The sequence below is a fragment of the Perissodus microlepis genome, chromosome 1, assembly GCF_051167445.1.
Source record: "Perissodus microlepis isolate ML-2025 ecotype Zambia chromosome 1, ASM5116744v1, whole genome shotgun sequence".
NCBI lineage: Eukaryota > Metazoa > Chordata > Actinopteri > Cichliformes > Cichlidae > Perissodus > Perissodus microlepis.
This window is the reverse complement of record NC_140461.1, coordinates 12,108,354-12,130,003: the sequence shown is the minus strand read 5'-3', so window position 1 is coordinate 12,130,003 and position 21,650 is coordinate 12,108,354. Positions and strand designations below refer to the sequence as shown.

At 37.7% G+C, this 21,650-nt stretch overlaps 2 protein-coding genes across 3 annotated transcripts in view; both read left to right on the top strand.

Annotated features, from left to right (window-relative positions):
- LOC146393500 (RNA polymerase II elongation factor ELL-like) overlaps positions 1-9,102 on the top strand; it is a 39,971-nt gene extending 30,869 nt beyond the window's left edge. Inside the window, exons 6-12 of the mRNA XM_084930072.1 lie at positions 1,996-2,120; positions 2,570-2,672; positions 2,887-3,373; positions 3,992-4,043; positions 4,387-4,558; positions 4,654-4,698; positions 5,161-9,102. Of these exons, the coding sequence (XP_084786198.1) occupies positions 1,996-2,120; positions 2,570-2,672; positions 2,887-3,373; positions 3,992-4,043; positions 4,387-4,558; positions 4,654-4,698; positions 5,161-5,271 (1,095 nt within the window). The 3' untranslated portion in view covers positions 5,272-9,102. The remainder of the gene's footprint in view (positions 1-1,995; positions 2,121-2,569; positions 2,673-2,886; positions 3,374-3,991; positions 4,044-4,386; positions 4,559-4,653; positions 4,699-5,160) is intronic.
- Positions 9,103-10,854: 1,752 nt separating this feature from the next.
- On the top strand, positions 10,855-20,715 carry wdr93 (WD repeat domain 93). 2 transcript variants are annotated; one of them, XM_084930067.1, is made up of 16 exons: positions 10,855-11,067; positions 13,060-13,143; positions 13,925-14,126; positions 14,745-14,809; positions 14,936-15,014; positions 15,111-15,184; positions 16,081-16,150; positions 16,324-16,480; positions 17,136-17,200; positions 17,468-17,554; positions 17,687-17,818; positions 18,944-19,151; positions 19,232-19,292; positions 19,850-20,006; positions 20,103-20,289; positions 20,396-20,715. In XM_084930067.1, exons 2-16 carry the CDS (start codon positions 13,072-13,074, stop codon positions 20,481-20,483), a joined length of 1,704 nt encoding a protein of 567 aa, XP_084786193.1. In that variant the 5' UTR covers positions 10,855-11,067; positions 13,060-13,071; the 3' UTR covers positions 20,484-20,715. The 2 variants fall into 2 exon arrangements, with proteins under 2 accessions (XP_084786193.1, XP_084786188.1); XM_084930062.1 differs by lacking the exon at positions 10,855-11,067 and adding an exon at positions 11,074-11,330.
- Positions 20,716-21,650: the final 935 nt, after the last annotated feature.

The following is a 21,650-nucleotide window of genomic DNA, read 5'->3' as shown; positions in this document are numbered from 1 at the left end:
CACGCATGCCTAACGCAGCATCTCATGCATATATTGTTTTTCAAATGTAGACTTTGTACACTATACTCCCTGAACATCCTTAAACACCCCTAATTGTCATTATATAAAACTTTAAAAAACACACTATGGTTTTGCACATTATACCAAGACAACAGTGATTTACATTTCCAGCCAAGCAAATGTGCTTGTGTTGGCTCTGTTTTTGCACACCGTATATGGCCATTGCCTGACATTCAACTAATATCACATTGTGAAAATCAAGTATGTGTTTCCCTACTATATTTAACATAAAAAAACAATACATTTTGACACTGTCAGAGTGTCTGAAAGGCACTTAAAAGCTCTGAACAACACAGATCTGTGGTAATGTGTGTGCTGACAGAGACCAGGACCGTTTGTGCTTTAATCAAAGCTGGGATCTAATTTTAAGAAGTTTCTTTTGCTTTCCTGTAAATATTTTTGAGTTATTCCTAAGTGATGTTTGTTTGTGTGTTTTGCAGGCCTTCTGCTAGTTGATGTCTGTACACGCATGTGGTTCTTGTCTCACTGCATAAGAGTAATTAGGTCGCTGCTGTAATTGTGTCTTCAGAGATTGTTTGCTATTGGGCAGACTCCTCTGTCTGGAGGCTTCAGAAAGATAGATGTCTTTAGAGAATGTGAGGCGAAAAAATCTGGGACGCTCGGATGGAAACGGAAACGCTGAGAAAGTGTTGTTGCTTTTCAGGAATGTGGATGTTTCGGGTTTAGCACATAATGGATCCAGGTAGTGGCAGCTTTTGTGTTTTTAAGTTTCTGAGTAGTCTTTTTATTTATTTTTCTACCATTTCATATTTTATTATCCCAATCGAAACAAGTTTGCAAGAAGCCCAACTTACTGATAAATTAGTAGGCGGAATATAAGACACGTTGATATCAATTGCTATTACATATGTGAGGATATGTTAAAAATAAAAAAAGAGGTTTAGTATATTTTAAGGATTAAAAATTACCACAAAGATAATTTTTAACCCTTTTTGTTGTTTTTGTAATCTGTGGACTGGATTTGTATGAATCCAGTCGGCATTCATTGGCTAATGGCTTCTCAATCACAAGTCAATACCAGTTGACCACATCCTGGATTATACTTTTTTTTTTCTTTTTTTTGACAGCTAGAATGACTAAAATATGTAAAATGGACTTAATGTTTCATCCGATATGATTCAAAATGAGTGATTGAACCCATAAATCCTCGAGGAAAGCATTTAGAGGTCAGCACTGAGATTCTGTATGACTGAGAGTGTTTTTGCAACCACAGCTATCATCATGAATCCAAGGTTAAGGCACTTATGACTTGGCTACTCTTGTGACCAAGAAACCACCCTCATCTTTTATTCCAATCATCTGCATGGTGCTTTCTGTCACTGTGGGTGTGTTTGAATGGCAGAATCCTGTCGCCATAACAGATTGAAGGCAGCAGCTTTGTATTCTCTGCAAAAGGCTTAAAAGAAGTAAAGGTGTTGGCTACTTTTCCTGAGAAAGGATGTTCCTCACTTTTACATGACTGATCAGATGAAAGAAGTGTGTCTGAGAGATTTGTTGCATGAGGACATTAAATGAGGCATATGCCTGGTCAGAAAGGGCTCCAACCTTCCTAACAGTAACAGCCAGAGTCTGTATGACTGAGATTTTTAGCCAAAATACAATGACTTAAATTCTGTCTTAATTAAGAAGTAGAAATGTGTGCGTCATCCAGGAAAAAATAACCTCTTATTCCCTACTTTCTAACCACTTTCTGGCAAACAAATTTGATGACTAACTGTTGAACATATGGCAATATTTAACTGCTATTGAAGCAGATGCTTTCCTCTGGGGCTGGTGGAGACCAAAAACAGAGCTAAAAAACGGTGAATGTCACATTAAAATTCCCCATTTGGCATGGAGTAACTAATAAATAACATTTTTTCTAACTTTAATAGGAATTTGAATTAAATATTGTGCTGTGTGATATTTCTTTAGGTGGCCAAATTGAACCCCAAAGACAGCAGCTACTCACTGAGAGATGACTTCTACAGGCATGTGCAGAGAGACTGGCCAGGCTACAACGAGGAGGAGAAGCAGCTTGTCAGCCGGCTGCTGGCCAGGTGGGCTAGAGGCAGGGGGTCCCATATGGATGCAAGTTATGCGCTCTCATTAAACAGCTTGTTTCTGTGTAACGTGCTGTACGTAAACGTGCCCTTTCACTTTTATGCCTGATATATCTTATTTATTAATTCCCCGGTGGTACTGGTGTTAGCTCATAAATAACAAGATGATGACTGAATCATTGAAACTTCATTTTGCACTTGTTATTCGCCGCATTAGAAAAGTAAGGTCTCCTGCGCATCTTCTTTCACTCCCACGTGTTTCTGTATAGGTGCTAGTCAGCCCTCAGAGGCAGACCTTGTGTGTCCTTGCTAGACAGAGAATCTTTTCCACCTTTAAGCTCGGCCTTATTCGGGCTTCTGTAAACCAGCAAGACTAGGTGTTTATGAAATTCCCAAATGTGCTTTGGTTGTGTCTGATTGCTTTGTTCTCTCTTTCTGTTTGATAGGAAGTTGCAGCCACATATTGGCAACCAGTCGCGAAATCCTCAACCAAACCCATCAGTACTGAGGACGTCAGAGGATCAAAGCATAGCAAAAAATCCTGCAGTGGTAAATAGCTGTATTGTTCTCCATTTACCTTTCAGTATGTGTGAAAGTGGTTGATGTGGTTCTGAACGGATGTTCCTTTGTTACGTCAGTGTAAATGTGTGCCCTTTGCCCTCTAGTCTTTACCTTTGTCTGCTGGAATTAAAGTTTATTCATGAAGTTTGTATGAAAATGTTTCAGAGATGTATTTCTTGTTTTTCCCTGTCTGTTTCCCTAGAAACGCCCTGTGCCTTTTGACTCACAGGAAAGACTAGGAGCTAAGAGACAAAAACTCACAGACCAGAGGTTACAACAGCAGCCAGCTGTAAACGGACTCTTAAACAATAAAGGAGGACACGATGATGCAACTCCTACCCTTAACCCAAGTTTCCACACAAAGACTGAGTTTCAAAGGACAGATAACCATACTGATAGCCAAAATGGTTTACCAGGGAGCCATAATTCCTTTCCTCTAATGCACAAACTATCTAGCACTTCTGACACGCCTGTTTCAGAGACCAGGGAGCAAGAACCCAAAGTAAGCAGCCTCCAGCCAACCCAGCGTGACTCCAACTGTGCTCAGCCACAGCTCGCCAACAGCCAGCACAGAAAGAAGAAATCGAAAAAGCACAAGGACAAGGAGCGCGAGAAATTGAAAGACGACCATAGGACTGACTGGTTAAAGACGAATAATGAGCTCGAGAAGAATCCAGACAAACTTGACAGTAAGGCCTTTTTCCCCCTGTGTAAAAACAAAACTAAAAAACATCTTGTAATGTTTTCCAAATCATTAAGTCAGTGATTGTAGTTTTGCTTTTTCATCCAACATTCCCCCAAATTCCTGTCAGCGGGATTTAAATGCCCCTTCATCATTGCTGCCTCTCGTGTTAAATTAAACTACTTCCCGTTTATTTTGGCACTGGCGCTGTTTCGTCCATTTAAATCCAACTGGATAGTCGTATTAGCAAAAAGTTAAACAGGTGAACCTAATAAATGGGCAGGTGAGTGCATGTGAAGTCCCCCCTTGCAACCCAGTGCTGTATCAGCACAGTATTATCTCATGACTGTATGTGCTTCCTGAAGCTCCCCCTCTTGAGTCCTCAGTGTGTTATGTGGCTGACTGACTCAACAACAGCTTGGGTCTCTAAGCCTAGAGGTCTCCTGACACCCACAGGCTCTTAGCTAGTCTGAACAGAGGCAGAGATGAACACACACACTGTGGCTTTTAGCAAAACAAAAAACACATTGCTTAATATTCAGACAATGGCAAAGATCCACATGGATGACTGTACTGATTCGACTGCAGCTAATGATATTTTCTTTTTCTTACGTTCTTGCTTCAGATCCTGACATAACAAATACTGTGGTTTCTGAGGAGAAGCCAGATTATGTGCTGTAAGTCTGAACATGTTTTCAAGTTATTTTTCCATTACCTGCTAGAATCTTTTGCTTTTGTTTAAATGAAGTAGATGACAAGGATTCAAGAACAAACTGTGTAGGATGACATTGTAGGCTTGTGCTACCATCTCGTGGCAGAAAGAGGTACTACACAAGAAGTAAACGAAATCAGGGAAATAGGCAGTTTAGAAATTTGCATAAAAAATATTGTGATTGTATCTCTAGGAAAGAATTCATATGGAAGAGTGTCTCTTGAAGGCTCAATGTTGCATAAGATTATTTCTATCTTCTGTGGTGGTCCTTACATTATCACACACTATGTTTCTGTGTCTACTTATAGAAAATACAGCCCCATAACGACTTTAGAGCAACGTGAGCAGTACCAGGAGGATTTCTGCGCCGAGTACGATGAGTACAAAGACCTCCATTCCCGGATTGCCACCATAACTCACATGTTCGTTCAGCTGGGCTCTAAAATCAAGAGCCTGTCCCCTGGTACTCAAGAATATAAGGTACATGATATATGCAGATATGCAAGTGCTCAGTTTGGACTGTTATTCTCTATGTGGAAACTAATATTAACAACTTTGTGTTTTGTACCATTTAGACAATGGAAGACCAAATACTAGAAAAGTACAACAAGTATCGCAAGGTAAGTCAGACGCATTGAAGTCGTTTTTCTTGTAGTTCACATATTTGAGATTTATTTCAGATTTATCATCTATTGCTCCTCTTTTTTTGTGCTCTTATAGTCTTAAATGTACATTTCAACGCTTAAATAGCTTGATTTTTTTAAGCAATTAAATTCTGTGAAAGCTGGTTTTATTAAACAGCGAGTAGTTAACCTAAACTAAACAAAGACAATCTTTAAGATTGAACCTCAATATGTTAGTGGTTAAGAAAGAAATTGTTTTATTTATTGTTAATTGTTTATTTTTTATTTATTTGAGAGAATGTGGATTGTATGGTGTAGGCTGGCACCAGTTTAAGGTTTTTTGCAGTTGCTCTATTTAGGATTTCCACCTGTCTACTATGTAAGTTATGTAGGCGTGAACATAGAGGAAAACCATGTAAAACTCTTTTAATAATACGCTTTTTTTTGTTGTCTCCACAGAAGTTCCCAGGTTACCGGGAAGAAAAGAAACGCTGCGAGTATCTCCACGAAAAACTTTCATATATCAAGCAGCTCATCATGGACTATGACGTCTCTAAAGCTTCCTCGTAGCAGATTTTCATATATGCATACACAACCAGAGTGTCAAACAAAGAGTTTTTATATGGTGAAAAGGTTTTATATGAAAAAGGCAGACACTATTGCACACCACAAATGATGCCGTGAGCGTTGATGATATTAAATCTATAGCAGATTTCTATTGTGGTCTTTTAGTTGTGTAGTTATGACTTCTTAAAAGATATCTCATGGATTTAAGAAGTCAGAGGGAGAGGCAAAGAGAGAGTCTTGGCACTAATGAGGACTGTGAACCTCACTTTGCCAAGACAGATACATTTCCTAAAACCTTCTGTCAGCCAGACTCGGTGTCAGACATTTGAATTGAAATATATCAAAGGTAGAAGTGACTTTAACTTATTCCCTTTGTTTTTGAGACTTGCTCAGTCAAACGTTGCCTCAGGCGGTTTTTCACTCTCTCTTTTTTTTAACATTTAAAGATTTAAATAAGCAGCATAAAAGAGACACTACTGTTCAGGTTCTTATCAAAGCACCCTAATTTGCGATTAATGACAGAAGCTGTGCACTGCAAAGAAAAAGAGAAAATGAAATGATTCAAATATTTTTTTCAGATTTATCCTTCATGTCTTATTATGCAAAGTGGGTGAGATATTTTTTCCCCCCTCGTTTTCCACCTGCAGTGCTTCAGGCATTTATCTTGGAGGAAGGGATGTTTTAGAGTTCTGCATTACATTTGTTCTGTACTGGAAATAAGTGGAATAATTGTCACTCTGTGGCAAAACAAAAATTCATGTAAAATAATGACATTTTGCGATGCAGCCAGTAAGAGGTTCCTGCTGTTTAGCTGGTGTCAGCTGGTTTCTTACTTTTTATGAAGTATGCGATCTTCATATTTCACACACTAAATTGATTCGGGCTCATTTTGAAAGCTGCTGAATCCAACGAGCAAAAACTTGTTCTCAATTACCTGGTTGAACATGTTAAGGCCTTCAAGTTCACATGAAACTTACTGCAATAAGTCGATATGTGCCGTATTTATTAAGTATTTATTAAGTACACTCCCTTTCTTTTGCTAAACTGACCAAAATGCTCAGACGTCATTAATAAGCAAGCAGCAAGTCTAGTTTAAAGTATTTAAACCTACTGGAAAGAAGTGTCTTTGTCTCTTTTTACATAGAACTACTGATGTATTTATTTTGAAATGATTTTCCTCATTCCTGTGTCGCTGGTCTCCACGGATCGTGGTAGCCGGTCTTGGTAGATCTAAGTGTTTGTATCCAAGCAAGAGGGGGAGAGGTTGTAGATGAAAGTATCATAACTTACTGTGTGTTTTGTCTCTGCAGCCCCAAAGGACTCTAAATATTAAAAGATTAATATAGCTACAGAAGGCCTCGGTAGCAGTGAATAGACACTCTCCAGCTATGTTTGAAACCATTCACTTGTACACTATAAAAATAGATTAAAAAGAGAATGAGGTACATAGAAAACCTGTTACTTTAAACTTCAGTGCTGCTGTGAAAATTTTTTATATCACAATGGCAAAAACTACTTTATTTTTTTCATGAATTGGCACATTGATGTGGCAAGGATATTGGAAAGTTGTGTGGGGTCAGTTATGATCCTGGAAATCTGTGCAAGGTTTTCAACATCATGGGGTTTGATTTATTGTAATTTTCCACTTCTAAGTACTACATCGTGGTGTGTTGTAGTGAGCCGTGGCTCATAGAGACAAAGCAACAAGGTTTACTGCAGCAGAAGCCTTAATGCAATAAAAGCAGCTCAGTTAGATGAAAACAGTTAAATGAACAGAACAGTTTGCATTCATTTTAGTAGGCACACTTGTTCAACTCATTTTTAAAGACCAAATCAGCCAATCACATGGCAGCAACTCAATGCATTTAGGCATGTAGGCAAGACGACCTGCTGAAGTTCAAACCAAGCATCAGAATGGGGAAGAAAGGTGATTAAGTGCCTTTGAAGTTGGCATGGTTGTTTGTGCTAGAATCCCAGCTGGTCTGTGCATTTCAGAAACTGCTGACCTGCTGGGATTTTTCCCACACCACCAACTCCATGGTTTACAGACAATGGTCCAAAAAAAGAGAAAATATCCAGTGAGCGGCTGTTCTCTGGGCGAAAATGCTTTGTTGATGTCACAGGAGAATAACCAGACTGATTCAGGCTGACAGGAAGGCAACAGTAACCACTTCTTAAAACTGAGGGATGCAGTTTGAACATTGCAGCAGAATGCCACACTGGTTGGCACTCCTGTCAACTAAGAACAGGCTACAGTTTCGGCACACTCACCAAAATTGGGGAAAAAAGACTGAAAAAATGTTACTCAGTCTGAGGAGTCTTCATTTCAGCTGTTACACTCAGATGGTGGGGACAGAATTTGGCATTTTCTCGGCACACTTTGGCCCCTTACCACACGAGCATCATTTAAATAATGATAAATGACCATTAGGATAAGGTGACCTGTCACGACGTTCAAATCATCTCAAACTGGTTTTTCAACACGACAATGAGTTCACTATACTCAAATGAGCTCCACAGTCACTACATTACAATTGAATAGAGCACCTTTGAGATACAGTGGATTAAGAAATCCACATCGTGGATGTGCAGGTGACGAATCTGCAGCAGCTGTGTGAAGCTATCATGTCAATATGGACCAAAATCTCTGAGGAATGTTTTCAGCACCTTGTTGAATATGTGCTGTTCCGAAGGCAAACGGGTCCAAGTCCATGCTAGCCAGATATACCTAATGAAGTGTCCGCGTAGGTACGATGAACATAAATGCCGTCATTAAAGAAGTATTCCTGCGTAAACTGGATAATTAACCCCACAAAGTCATTTTACTTATGAGAAAAGTTCACCTTTATGAGGGTTGATGTTCATATTGTGTTGCTTTTTTTTTTTTTTTTTTTCTTTTTTTTTTTGGCTTATTAGAAAATAAAAGTAGTTAACTGAGGATGTTTTATAGTGTACAGTGACTGGTTTCAAGAAGCTGCCACTATATTGGTAAAATGTGTGCATTTGCTAACTTACTATATGTTGTAGTATTTAGGTATTTTAAGCTTGGAGAGCTGATTCTCAACTTTTAATCAGTGCCTATTCAGAGTGTATTTGTCCATTGTGGCTGCAGCTTTTGTATTGAATGTCATTACACAGTCATTGACATAGAAGCCTTAAGGATACTTGTATAGTCTTCAAACTGCCAATATCAAGATGCTCATTATCCATACACACTCATCTGTTATCTGCCTTATTACCACTGTTTGCTGTTTAAAACTGTTTAAATGATTGCCAACAGTGGCTTTCTGTATTCTTAATGTAATTTAACGTTCTCTGTTTCCTGTGATGACATTGCTTACTCATTTGTTGCATTTGTAATCCTTTTGGTACATTTTGCTTTATTCATCACTGAGGTAAATGTGCAGGCATTCGCCATTAAGAATAACACTTATATATTTCTAATGCTGCCGATATTCCTGTTGACACCCTGTTTTACTTTCTGAGCACACAGAGTAGTTTGATTTGAAAATTTGCCTTTTAGTGATTTCGGCCATATTTCAAGCACAAAAAGCCCAATCTTAAAAGTAACAATTGACGAACAATTGGTAATTATGAAAAGATTTATAGAAAGAAAGGAATTGATGTGTCAGATTATTGATGGAAAACCATAATTATTTTTGGATTGTTGTGATTAAGAGGGTATGATTATATTTGGGCGATTGAGCAGGATAAAAGTATCACCAACAATGAAGACCCCGAGAGGAGCGTATGCATTATGAACTGCATTTTACAGTTGTGTACTTTCTCTTCTTCTATTGTGCAAATTTCAAACAAATAAAACCATCAAAGAGATCTATAGCCACAGACATTTTTCTTTGTATATCGCTCTTATTTGTTTGTGCACACAGCAATCATGTTTTCTTTATGCACACAGGCACCCTCATACACAGGTATAAGTAGAAGCCAAGAAATTATTGTGTAAGACATTTATCTGTTTTATAAAGGGCTAAACAACAATGTTGTCGGTTTGTGATAAAAATCCATTTGCAGATGATTATCCTGCAGCAAGAGTTTTCCTTTGTCAAAAGTGTAAGAACTGCAAACTTAAACTTAAAGTGTCAAATGTATCTTTAAAATTCAAGCTTTTAGATCCTGAATAATAATATGTTTTGTTTCCAGCTGTGGCTGGCTATACAATCCTGTCAGTTAACAGTGCAATACCATATCATTATAATGCTTCACATGCATGAAACAGTCCTATTAATTTTGCATTTTGGTATACTTGGAGGGTAAGATGGTCATAGCATGCATTTTGAAAGCCACATTCATTTTATTATAATTGCTGCATTTTTGCCTGTTTAGCTGGAAGTTACCATATTTGAGAATGTAGGTTAAGTCATCAGCTAACACTAGTAACTGTGGTTAGCAAGCTGCATTGATAAACTGTACAGACCAGTTCAGTTAAGTTTTGGCTGCTTATTCATGTGTGCTGGGTTCAGCGGGTTGAGTAGTTGCAAGGCTGACATGCTTGAAGAGTTCTATTAAAATGATAGCACAAAAGAAATACTGTTGATGGCTGCTGCTGTGATTTTGTGTTATATAAATAAAATTGGGAGCGACCACCAGAGAAACTGCACTCGTTGGTATTATAATTGGTTTGAATTTTTAGCTGCAGAGGTTGCTGCTTAGTGCAAAAAATGTGTTTTTAATGTGTGTAAAATCTTTCTATACATCATGCAGATGTTGGCACTTGCAGTAGGCAAAGATTGGTCCACTCGTCTAACAGGAGAGGGGGAACAGATAAATATGCATATGCTATAAGTAAAGTATGATTTTGAGAAACAGAAACCCTTAAACCACATGGAATAACATTCAAAGAAAAATGAGAAAGAGAGAGTCCTCCTCAGTATGTCATTTATAAATACAGGTATGTATTTATAAACTGTTACACCGTTACTGTTACATCATGCAGAGCTATCACAGTAACAATCGTAATCATAGTCATAATAATATATCTATATTTATAAATGGCATACTAAAGCGGGGCAATGTCTATAAATGATAAATTAAGTACTCTATAATACCTTAAAAATAAAAATATACTTTCTGCTTTACAGAAAGTGCACATAAGAATAATATTTTATCAGTCATTTATCACAAGAGTAGAACGTGCACTTTCTTCAGACATAGATTAGATCGCAGGGCTGCAGATCTCACTGTGACCGTCCTTCTGTAGCATCCACGCCGGTGTGTAGCTCCTCCTGACACAAACCTATGGCAAGCCATTAGTGCCAAAATTCGCCACTTTCCTAACCTGTTTGGTTAAGAAATGGCGTAAAAAACGCCGTTTAATTATTCAAAACGCCGAAAAAAAAACCGGCGTTCTGTTCCGACAAACGCCGCTTTTTCCGCCACTCGGCACAGAACGCCGTTTTTTATGCATCTTTGAACGGCGTTTTTTACGGCGTTCAAAGATGCATAAAAAACGGCGTTCTGTGCCGAGTAGCGTAAAAAACGGCGTTTTTCCGTCTGTCTTTGAACGCCGCTTTTTACGTCACTCGGATGGTGCGTTCAGGGCGCCATCCGAGTGGCGGAAAAAGCGGCGTTTGTCGGAACAGAACGCCGGTTTTTTCGGCGTTTTGAATAATTAAACGGCGTTTTTTACGCCATTTCTTAACCAAACGGGTTAGGAAAGTGGCGAATTTTGGCACTAATGGCTTGCCATACAAACCAGCTTTAAACCGCGGTCGGGGTGGAGCCAGTCGGTTGTCATAGCGACCGTGAAACATCAAGCCCTTCAGAGTTCACAAGGCTAAGGTAAGACCAACATATCCATTTTCAGTGCTTTTCCACTCTGGTCTAAAATTACACTTACACTAAAATACTTTTGTTTGTGATCTAATAGTTGTTTTACAAGCTGCCCCTTTTTTGTCCTGAGTTAAACAGCTTTATATGACGATTTTTTTTTATCTGTGGTCTCAGCTCATTGTTAGCTTCCAGGCTAACCAGCAGTGATGGGAATAACGGCGTTACTAACAGCGTTACTTACCGCATCTTATATCAGTTGCACGGAAGTAGCTGTAAGTAATCTGGACGCTACAGCTTTTGGCACAACACCTGGAGCAATCACATGAGTGCTGCTGTTTGACTGAGGAAGAATAAAGTAGTCTAAGCCAATCACATGACCACTTAAAGACAAAGCAACAAGGTGATATATATCAGTTTATAATTGTGTTGATAGGCCACGTAAAACCAGAGTCATGATAAACAATATATATAGGCGGATTTTTCCTCAATAGTTTCTTCAAGTTTACTGTCTAAGGACAGCGCTAGCAAGCACTCTCTGCTTATGAGCAAAAAAAACAAAAAAAAAAAAAAAAAAAAGGGGAAGTTTTAGGAGAGAGAGAGAGAGAGAGTTAATGTGTTGTCTTGTGTGGTTAGTGTGTAGTGTTGTGGATAGTTTTGTGTTGTGTGTCAGAACAATGAGGTGACTGCTGTCTCCAGATAGAAAAAGGAGTGATACACCTGCTGCTGTCAGACCTGCAGGTTTTAGGCTGTGATGTTCTCCTTTATAGTGGACAGAAATTATTTTTGTGTGGCATCTTATTGAATAAAGAGCAGCTGATTGTTCTGTAAATAGTTTGAAATGGTTATTTAGAAAATCAAGGTAAAAGGTAAAAGGCTGCAAATAACTTTGTTGTTTGCAAAACTTGTGCATAGGATTTTAAAATTGACAATTTATTTTTGCATTTAAAGTTATGAAATATGATTCATTAAACATGTTTGTGGTTGTTACAGTAAAAAATATAACTCTTTCTACTCTGATTGTATGTTTTTTGTGTGATTTTAGATCAATTGTGTTAATACAGTATGTCAAAATGAAAACATAACTGTAAATTCAGACACGTGAGGTTGTGCTGAAAAGGATGACACCAAACAAGGCAAAGTAAATAGCTTTAAAAGGTAAAATGTAGAGGAAACATCAAAAGTAGTTAAAAATGGCCAGTTACACCCTGGACCCCAGAGGGTTAAAAGTTTTTTTTTTAAAGTAACGCAATAGTTACTTTTCAAGAAATTAATTACTTTTAGAATATTATAACTCAGTTACTAACTCAGTTACTTTTTTGAAGAAGTAACTAGTAACTATAATTAATTACTTTTTCAAAGTAACTTGCCCAACACTGCTAACCAGTGACCTCACTGAACTCTTTTTCAGCCACATCTAGGCCGTATGAATCAGTCTGTGTGTAAAGTTGTAAACTCTATGCTCTAAAGTATTTAGTGAACGACATCAAGTGTTACAAAAAGGGCTAATCTGATTCATTTTGTTATTTTATTTATTTCCAATAAATACTTTCAGCAGCATATAAATAGTATCAGTTTGTGGAATACTTTATACTGAATTAACGTCAGGGCTTTTTCTAGCTAATAAAGGGGCAGATGTGTAAAATCTATATATAGTTAAAACAGTGAGTCTGTGTTGTCTTATTTCACAGACATCTATTTCTTTGTAAAAAAAATTATTTCTGTTGTGGAGGTAAACAAAGACGACATGAGAGCTCTCGATTCTCTCTCCAGGTTTATTCTTCATCACAAAACAACTGAACCCACAAGCAGCAACCTCACACTGGGTGTGAGTGGAGCCCATTAGTGGTCCACTATACAGTTTTATTTCTGGTCATTTGGTAACTGTAGTTGTCAAAAATGTTTACAATTTTGTTTTGATTACAGTGATGTTTCTTTGGGGTAATTCCAAAATTCTTTGTATGTTTTTGTTTTTTTTCATTTGATTTCTTTGTATGCACAAAGAAAACATAAGAAATGGAATCAGCCCATAAAGCGAAGACATCCAGGGATGAGACACCTACTTTGGAACTTACTGGTGTGATGCAGGTACAAAGATCTTGACATGTAAAGTTTTAAGTTTAACTATCTCATGCATTAATTATGAGGGCCTCAGTCACGATTTTTTCCTTAGATTTTTATTCCTCTTTAAGCACAAAAAGAAAAACAACCCAAAAATGCAATTGAAATTTTGTTCATGAACCCATTTTTCAGGGAGTTACAAACATGTCTACTCATTTGGACACCATGCATTTGATTCCTAAACCAAAGAAATATGTATTTAACAAACCAATAATAGAACATGATTTACTTTGTGAAAACTGTCAATAAGACATTTTTAAAGCTCATAATCTGATGTTTTCTCACATTTTTATATCCATGTAGCATCATGGCATCTGTTGGCACTTGGCCAAAGTGAGAACTTGATTTTTGTGTAGACCAGTATGAAATATATCCAGTCAACTCTGAACCAGCAAACAGAGCTATTCCATTTTTTACAATGAAGAAAACAAAGGTGTTCAAATAAAAATAACAGTTTCGTTAAACAAAATGTAGATGTTTTCATACTCATTCTAATTTAGAAATGTGTTATTTGAAGAATTATGAATTGAAACCTGTGGGAAGATTGTAGAAATACAACTTACAGGTGTGAGTAAGTATTTTTGAGCATTTGTTATGAGATTTCATTTCACTGGTGATTATATACGTGCAATTTCACATACTTGTGATTAATGAAATTCATGAAGTTATTGTTTCAAAATAGCGGCCGATATAAGGTGTTTAGTGGTGAGACTTGCTTCTATAAAGACTTATTTCCCTCATTTGTCAGCTCCCAGGAAACACCAACTGCCTGGCTTGCTCAGACGACGGCAGGTATCTCTGTCTGGGCCACTCCGGGGGCTTGTCTGTGTGGTGTGCGTCATCTCTGAATCGTGTTGCAGGGTGGCTGCAGGACAGGCTGGAAATGACATCTATCCAGATGACCAGTATGTCTAAGACCACGTATCTGCTTGGCACTGTTGATGATATGGGTGAGTTATGGTCCACCAGGCTTTCCTTGGGTTGCTTCTGCTGTTTATAACAATTATCTGCCATAAAAATATATCAGACAGCTGGAATTTTATAGATTAGCAAACGCACACTGACATTTGGCCGTGCAATGGCCTGGCAAGCTGTCCAAGATGCACCCCGCCCTCTCACCCTATGACAGATAGGACAGGCTCCTGTCACTATTCTTTTTATTGGCCGCTTTCACACACAATCAGACTTTGCTGCTGCCTCTGGTTAGGAATCTGTGCAGTAGGCACATTTTCTCTAAGAAGGCATGTTTGGTTTCCAAGAGCCTTGTTGGGTTACTTGGCACAATCTTAGCATAACTTAACTCCACCCAAGAAACTGTTCATTTTTAAGTCATAAAAAATATTAGTCTTGCAGTCAGTCTGAGCCACTGGTATGTTAATCAGGGCATCTGATGTAATTAATGTAGTAAATGTTATTTAATTCATGCCTTTTTGTGCATTTAATGCTCCATTTTAATTTTACATTTTGTGAACCACTGCCTTAGACAGTGATGCTTTTTGAAGTGTGTAAACAGGTTCTATATTATTAAATGTTATTCATCATACTGACATCATTGCTATCATCTACAGGTGTTGTGAGAGTCTTTGGTCATCATTCAGACTCGATACACCTCCTCTGCGTTACTAACATTATGGTGTGTATTGTCACATTTTACTAAATGACTTATATAACTGGGACAGGGTGTGGTTTTCACTTTGAATGTTTCTGTTTTTAATTATTCAAAAAACAAAAGAAAACAAATCAATTATTTGAATAACAGGAAGATATCAACAAAAGGAGCATTTGTTTGTCATTTGAACTGTTTGAAGGGGGAAATTATGGAGCTGCATCACTCAGTTGTAAGTATGAACTTCTATTTTAGTTTTTATGATGGGATTTAGTTACAGAGTTTGCAATCAAATGCAAAATATTATTCATTTTACGTATCCTATCAGGCGGCGGAGCTGTTTGGCTTGAGATCTACCAGTTCCCTTCAGCAGCATGGCTGAAAGAGTTGGAGAATGCACAGGTAATGAGTCACAGTTTAAATTGAAATAAGAATGTGTTTTGGGTACCGAACTCTGGGAAGGAGTGCTAAGACCAAAGATTTTGAAGTCCTGGTTACATCCTGGTCTCTCTTTGTACTTTATGGCATTTGTTTTCATATTACACTTATGTTACCATCATTTTTTTTTCAGGTTTTCCCATCCTTTTGGTTGTTTTTCTAGATTTTACCTCTAAACCTGAAATGCTTGGGGTATTGTCATCATCCAGCCGGGCAAGTAGCATTAACACCCAGCTAGGATTTTCATATTTAATACCTTAGGCGTATCTACTAAAAATCTTAGACAAGTTCAAATATCCATGACGTTGACCTCAAGGCCAAGGTCAGAAGGCAAATTTTCTGAAAATTTTGTGAACATGACAATTCAAGAAAGATGACACCAGGACTGTCAAATTAATATGATAAGTGTATGTATTAAAAATCTCAGTTTGAATCTCAGTAACCTCGACCTCAATGTGAGGGTCAGAGGTCAGGTTGTCTGAAAACCTTCTGAATGCAGAAGGTTGCAATAAGGAAGTTACCTAGGATTTTCAAATGTATGCAATGGATGACAATGAATCCACATTTTTTTTCCACAGATTTGGCCTTTTAAAGGCAGTGTGGTCCTAAACTTTTGATCAGTTGTAAAACCGCCTGTTTCAGTTTAAGTATTGTTTTCAATAAATTGCATGCTCAAAAAAAATGTTTTGTCTCACTCTCATTTCTTCTTGTTGCATGTTGAAGCTCTATTTGGAACCTTGTTAAGATCCAACCATGCAAAATGTGATTTTTTGCCATTTTGCAAGTAGTCTTTTGATTGAGACTATATATTGCATGTGACTGAATCACACATTAAATAAACTGTTTTTTTTAATCCTCAGAACCCAAACTCATCTGAATGGTCACCAGTTACCGTAATGATTCAAATCAGGCCACCAAAAATCCCAACAGGTATAACTTTTCTGTTAGAGCAGAAGCATTACATTTACACTGTGCTATAATTTAACCAAACATGCAGAGATGTATGTGGGTCTATCAGTTTTTATGTATTGTATCTCTTGTTTTTATGATTGAAATAAAAATGCAGCCAAGCAACTGACCTTCATGTTTCTGCTTTTTGGCAGAGAAGGCACTCAGTAGTCCACCTGAGACGTCGCAGCCAACAGACTTTCTAATGCACTGTTTGGCTCTGGACATAATCAGGAGCAGCAGCCATCGTTTGGAGAAGCCGCCCTTCAGTACAGATGAAGGAAAAAGAAAGGAAATGAATGAAAGCCCAAGGTGTGATAAAGTTCATGCCAATACAATCAGCATTTCAAAGCTAAGCTGCTTTCATTGGTTGCTCTGTTTTGTTTTGGTCAGTCTGTCTGTCTGTCTAAAATAAATCCTACAGGGCATCTCTAAAATATCACCATGGCTGAATTCTCCAGAGCTTTTCTTGATTGGGAGTTCACAGATATTCTGCAGATTGTCTGTCTGTATTAGATAATAATTATAGGCTCATTTTGTTTATATTTGTAAATGTCATCCTGCTCGCTCACCTCAAAATTAAAAAATCTGCCCACTTTGCATCGCCAGCAGATATTTTGCTCGTAGTCGTTTGAAGTCGTCGAATGTTGTTGACTTTTAGTGGTCTCTAGTTGCCACATTGGTGCTCCTCACTTCCTGTGTGGTTGCCTTCTAAGACCTCATGTGGTTAACTAAAGAAAACTAGAATGACACTAACAGACTCATTCAGAAATGCAAAGAACCACTAATCAAACCAGTCACTATATTATCAGCAAATCCAGTATTAAAGACATAAGATGAGTTAGTTCTACATCTTAATATAAAGAGTAAATAAAACTCACCTGTGGGTACTCCAGCATTTGTAATCTGTCTGTCTGCAAACAATTATCTCTCTTTTGTTACATATTAGTTACTGAATCTTTTCCAGACATTGCATGTGGCACTTTCTTCTGCCCTGTGGTCCTGGTGACAGCAAAGCAGAGTTTCAGCCAGGTTTGTAACATTAAGTGTTATTGCTTAATTGCTTAACAGTAATTTAAATATGTCAAACCCATTTGGAAGTTTCCACAATAATGATCCTTCTGTCTTTCTGACCTTATATGTATGGTTGATGAACTGATTGAAAGTCACAAGGGTATCCTCCTGCTTTGGATTGTATTCGTTATGCATTCAACAGTCAGATCCATTAAAGACATATTCAAGTCTGTATGCAGACCATGCTCCTGTTAATGTCATTTTCACTGTCTGACCTTTTCTTAGGATTACTTGTCGCTGTTGCTGTGTGGTGGAGTGGCAGCTGTAATCTTCTTCAGTATTTCCTAAAAAAAACACCAAAGAGCAGCCCAAGTATGATATTTTATTAATTAAGAGATAAGTCTAGATACTAAGAACAAAAGCTTTAAAGAGTGCTGATATTACAGCATACTTTTCTTTACACCAGTGAGATTATTTTAACGTTTTGGAATGGCCTGAATGCAGATGTGGACCCGATGCCAGATGTATTGTGGCCAAACGCAAAGGAAATCCTCTGCTCAGCTGTTAGTAAATGTAACCGTTACATCGCTCTTGGGCTCAGTGATGCCTTGGTGTGTGTCTGGGACAGGCGATCCGGTGAGTAAATCCTACGGGGAAGCTCTAAAATGTCACCATGGCTGAATTCTCCAGAGCTTTCTTTGATTGGGAGTTTACAGAGTTTCTGCAGACATCCTTGTTTTCCATTAAAATGAAATCTGGAAAATAGAACATGTGAACATCAGTTCACATTCTATTTTGCTTCTCCATTTCATAGTCAGAATGTTTAGAATAGGAAATCACTTTGACCCCCCAGAAGGAATGAATGCTAAAGGTGAGCCCTGTATCAAAACTTCTCATATAAGTTCCTTTGACAAGCAACTTATCCCAAGTGGTGATAGGACCGCTGAAAGTTTACTCAAATGCAATTTTGGAAGATTTCTCCAGTAAATTATCAGGGTACCAATTCTTTTTCCCGTTTCTCTACCTCTTCAATGTTAAATTGCTGCCGTTGTTGAAACTATGATATATCCCATGATCTTGATGTTTAAAGTAATATGAATGAGAATATGAGTAATAGGCTGAAGGAAAAAAAGATTTTGGTTCTAGCTCATGACACTCAGGAATGAGTTTAAAATCGTCTTGTACTTTAGTTAGATATGAGGGCTCAAAACTACTAAAAAAAATAATATAAATCAAAAGCCACCAAAGTTTTACCCACGCATGTGTATTTAAAGGGACCTGTAAAATTGGCAGGGCTTTTTTTTTTAATATATTCTAAAGTTCTTATACAAAAAAATCAGATGTTCTCAGGAAGTTAGATGAAAAGCAATAATTGGTTTCCTCACAGAATATCCATTTCTTCTATTCTGTGTCTCTGCAAATACATGGGCAGAAAAGGCAGACATCCTTTTGTCTCCCTTACTGACACTTAATAATACTGACACAACAGTGTCAGTATTATTAAGTGCTTCCACAGTTAAACACGCATCCAGCTGTGCACATGACAACACAGTTCAGCTAATAATCACGTTCTCAGTAAGCTGACAGATATATTTATTCTCCAACAAAAACATGACTGAAAACAATAATTAGCATGAGTCAGATAGCAGAAAAATACAGTCTCTGATGTAATATCTATGAGGCTAAAAGTCTTAAAGCTTTTTATTTATTCTATTCTAAACTAATTTTAGCCTGTTTATTCCTCTTTGTTTTTATTTCCAGGGGCTCCATTGTCTCTCGTTTTAATGCCAGAAGCAAACAGCGCCTTATTCAGGGTACAGTTTGTGGATTGCTGCCCTGTGACTGATGATGACTTCCAGATTTTTACTGCTGAAAAAGTCCATCTTTTGATATTGTGTAAAAGTGGAGCAATTCAAACCGTCACAACTGGACGGGGGACAAAACCCAGCACAAAGCAGCTCTCTGAAAGGTTGTCTGAGTTTTACATGCGTGGTAGCGTGGCATTGTATTAGATTAAATGTTTACACATCACTTTATGTGTCTGTTCAGGCCAAAGGACAGCAAGGACCTCCCAACTGTCACTGCATCAGCACAGTTCCTGCAGGGATTGGTAGGAATACTCAAGCTGTTGATAAAAATATACAATGGATCGCCATAATACTTATAATGAGATCAGTGTATGGGCAAATAACCCTTGTGAGACAAAAGCTCAGGCTTGAGACTGCACGAAATGCATGGGCATAATTTTGTGCTGAACACTGGGGGGTGTCAAGATCTCTGTCTAAATAAATAAATAAATCTGGGTAAATTCTCAGATGATTAAACATGCAACTATTTTGCTGGTAATAACTGAAATGAGTAAAGAAAATCAACAGCCTATCATTCATAATTTTATTGGGGGGGTTATATCGGCTGGGTCTGATTATTAGGGGGGTCATAACCCCCCTGGAAATTACGCCTCTGACTAAATGCACCATCGGACCTTTATGATGTAAAGGTTCAGTGGACCCAGTATAAGATAAATGGGTTATTTTGAAGTGCAAGTCACGCAGAGCTACTGGAGTAGGGTTCAAAAATAGAAGTAAGCACTAGGAAATCAACACAATAGGTTCCCTTTAATGACTTTAAGTTCTTATCTTACTGTCTCATTTTTCCTGCCTCTGTGAGTCACTTGTAATGCAAAGGAGTGGAAAACTGTCCATCCACGATGTCATCAACAACACCACTGTGTGCTTCCTGACTCCTCCCACAACTCATCTCATTACGACTCCCCACAGTCCAATTTATGCGCTGAACTCCAAACAGCAGAGTCTGTTCATACGAGGTAAACCCAAACACCATTTTATGATAACAGCATGTTCCTGGATTAATGTTAGAACAATACCGTAAATAAAGTTGTTTTTTTTTATTTCTCATCCAGGTGACCAGGACACCAGCTGCAGTGTTACATCTGAAGAAAGGAGCCAGAGCCAGCTTTTCGTCTTCCGTTTTGCAGAGTCTGACATCTTTAAGCAGCACGTTGTTTCATATCCTGAGTCCACACGACAGCAGAAAACTCTGAGCTACGACACCTTAAAGGAAATCTGCAATCTCTACCTTCAGAAAAGGTTAGCATTGTCTTTGTACTGTATGCAGACTCTTCTTGAACTCCACAAATGACTTGTATTTGAATGATAAAGTATCTTCGTGTTTTTCCTGCATTTTCATGTGAAGAGCACAGTCTGTGGAGGAAAGGAACAAAACTCTGACACAGACATGGGAGCAGCTGCAGGAAAATCCAATGAAGAATTGCAGCAAATGATAAAGATACTAATAAAGTGATTCCCACCATCTGTAAAGCACTACTCACCCAGACACAAAGTGGAGGATCCTATTAAATATTATTTCTTTAATTGATAAACTTGGCAAATATAAATATAGAACTGCTGAAATTGTCTTAAGATGTTGTCCTTGTTTTCTGTTATTTAAATATTTTTGATGCATTTGAATTGTAAACTGAAATTGTTTTATTAAAACATAAATAATTTTGAAAATCTGTTTCCTGGTGTATGAGCACACACAAAAACTGCATGTAAAAGATGAGTAGCTTCCAGATTTGAAAAGGGAAGCTAAAGGGGAACTCATTTAAATCTGTATTTTTCTAATTGCCAGCAGGGGGCGACTCCTTTAGTTGCTTTTGTAAGTACCTGCAGGAAACTGAACTTTTGTTCTTTTGGTCTATGACCTCATTAAATTTTCTCCTGATAGGTTTATGAACATCATGCTCATTTTGGAGACTAACAACTAATGTGTAGTCTCCAAAATGAGCATGATGTTCATAGAGGGAAATAAGGTTTCATGCCTGTGTTATTTGCAGTAAATGTTCATGATTTCGGATACAAAGTTGCTGAAACATGGTCCTCTCACAGCAACACTTTACCTGGGAGAACTCATAGATCCAAATGTGACTCAAACCATGAATCTCAGGTTTTTATTTTATTTCAAGTAAGATCAGATTTCAGGTATTAAATGTGACTTGTAGAAAAATGGTCCTTGCTTTTATATCTGCTGAGCTCGAGGGACATTTATTTAAAGGATGAGTGTATGCAAGCTGAGCTCAGTCGCAGCATGTTGACATTTTGTTGCCTTTTGGGGTCTTGAATGTGTCATAAGTCATGTTTTCAGAAGACAGGAAAAAATTGTTATGCAACAAAATTAACAAAAATAATTACACAGTGTAGCTTAAGAGTATTTATTGTTTATACTCAGCTATGTTTTTTGGCAAACAAAAACATTTTTCTAGAGGGGAACATGATCAGGTAATGTCTGAATTTAATGAGCACTGAGGTAAAAATTAGATGACAGGTAAGATCTGAGATGATATTAGGAACAGTTGAATCATTGAATTATAATGTGGGGTCCTGTTTATATACTTGACCATAATTGATGAAAGCCATATTTTTTGACAGGTTTACACTCATTTAAAAAA

Coding starts and splice junctions, on each gene's coding strand:
- wdr93 (XM_084930067.1), top strand. CDS start 13,072: ATGGAATCAGCCCATAAAGCGAAGACATCCAGGGATGAGACACCTACT. Junction 15,185..16,080: donor AAGAGTTGGAGAATGCACAG/GTAATGAGTCAC, acceptor TTTAATCCTCAG/AACCCAAACTCATCTGAATG. Junction 17,555..17,686: donor AACACCAAAGAGCAGCCCAA/GTATGATATTTT, acceptor GCCTGAATGCAG/ATGTGGACCCGATGCCAGAT.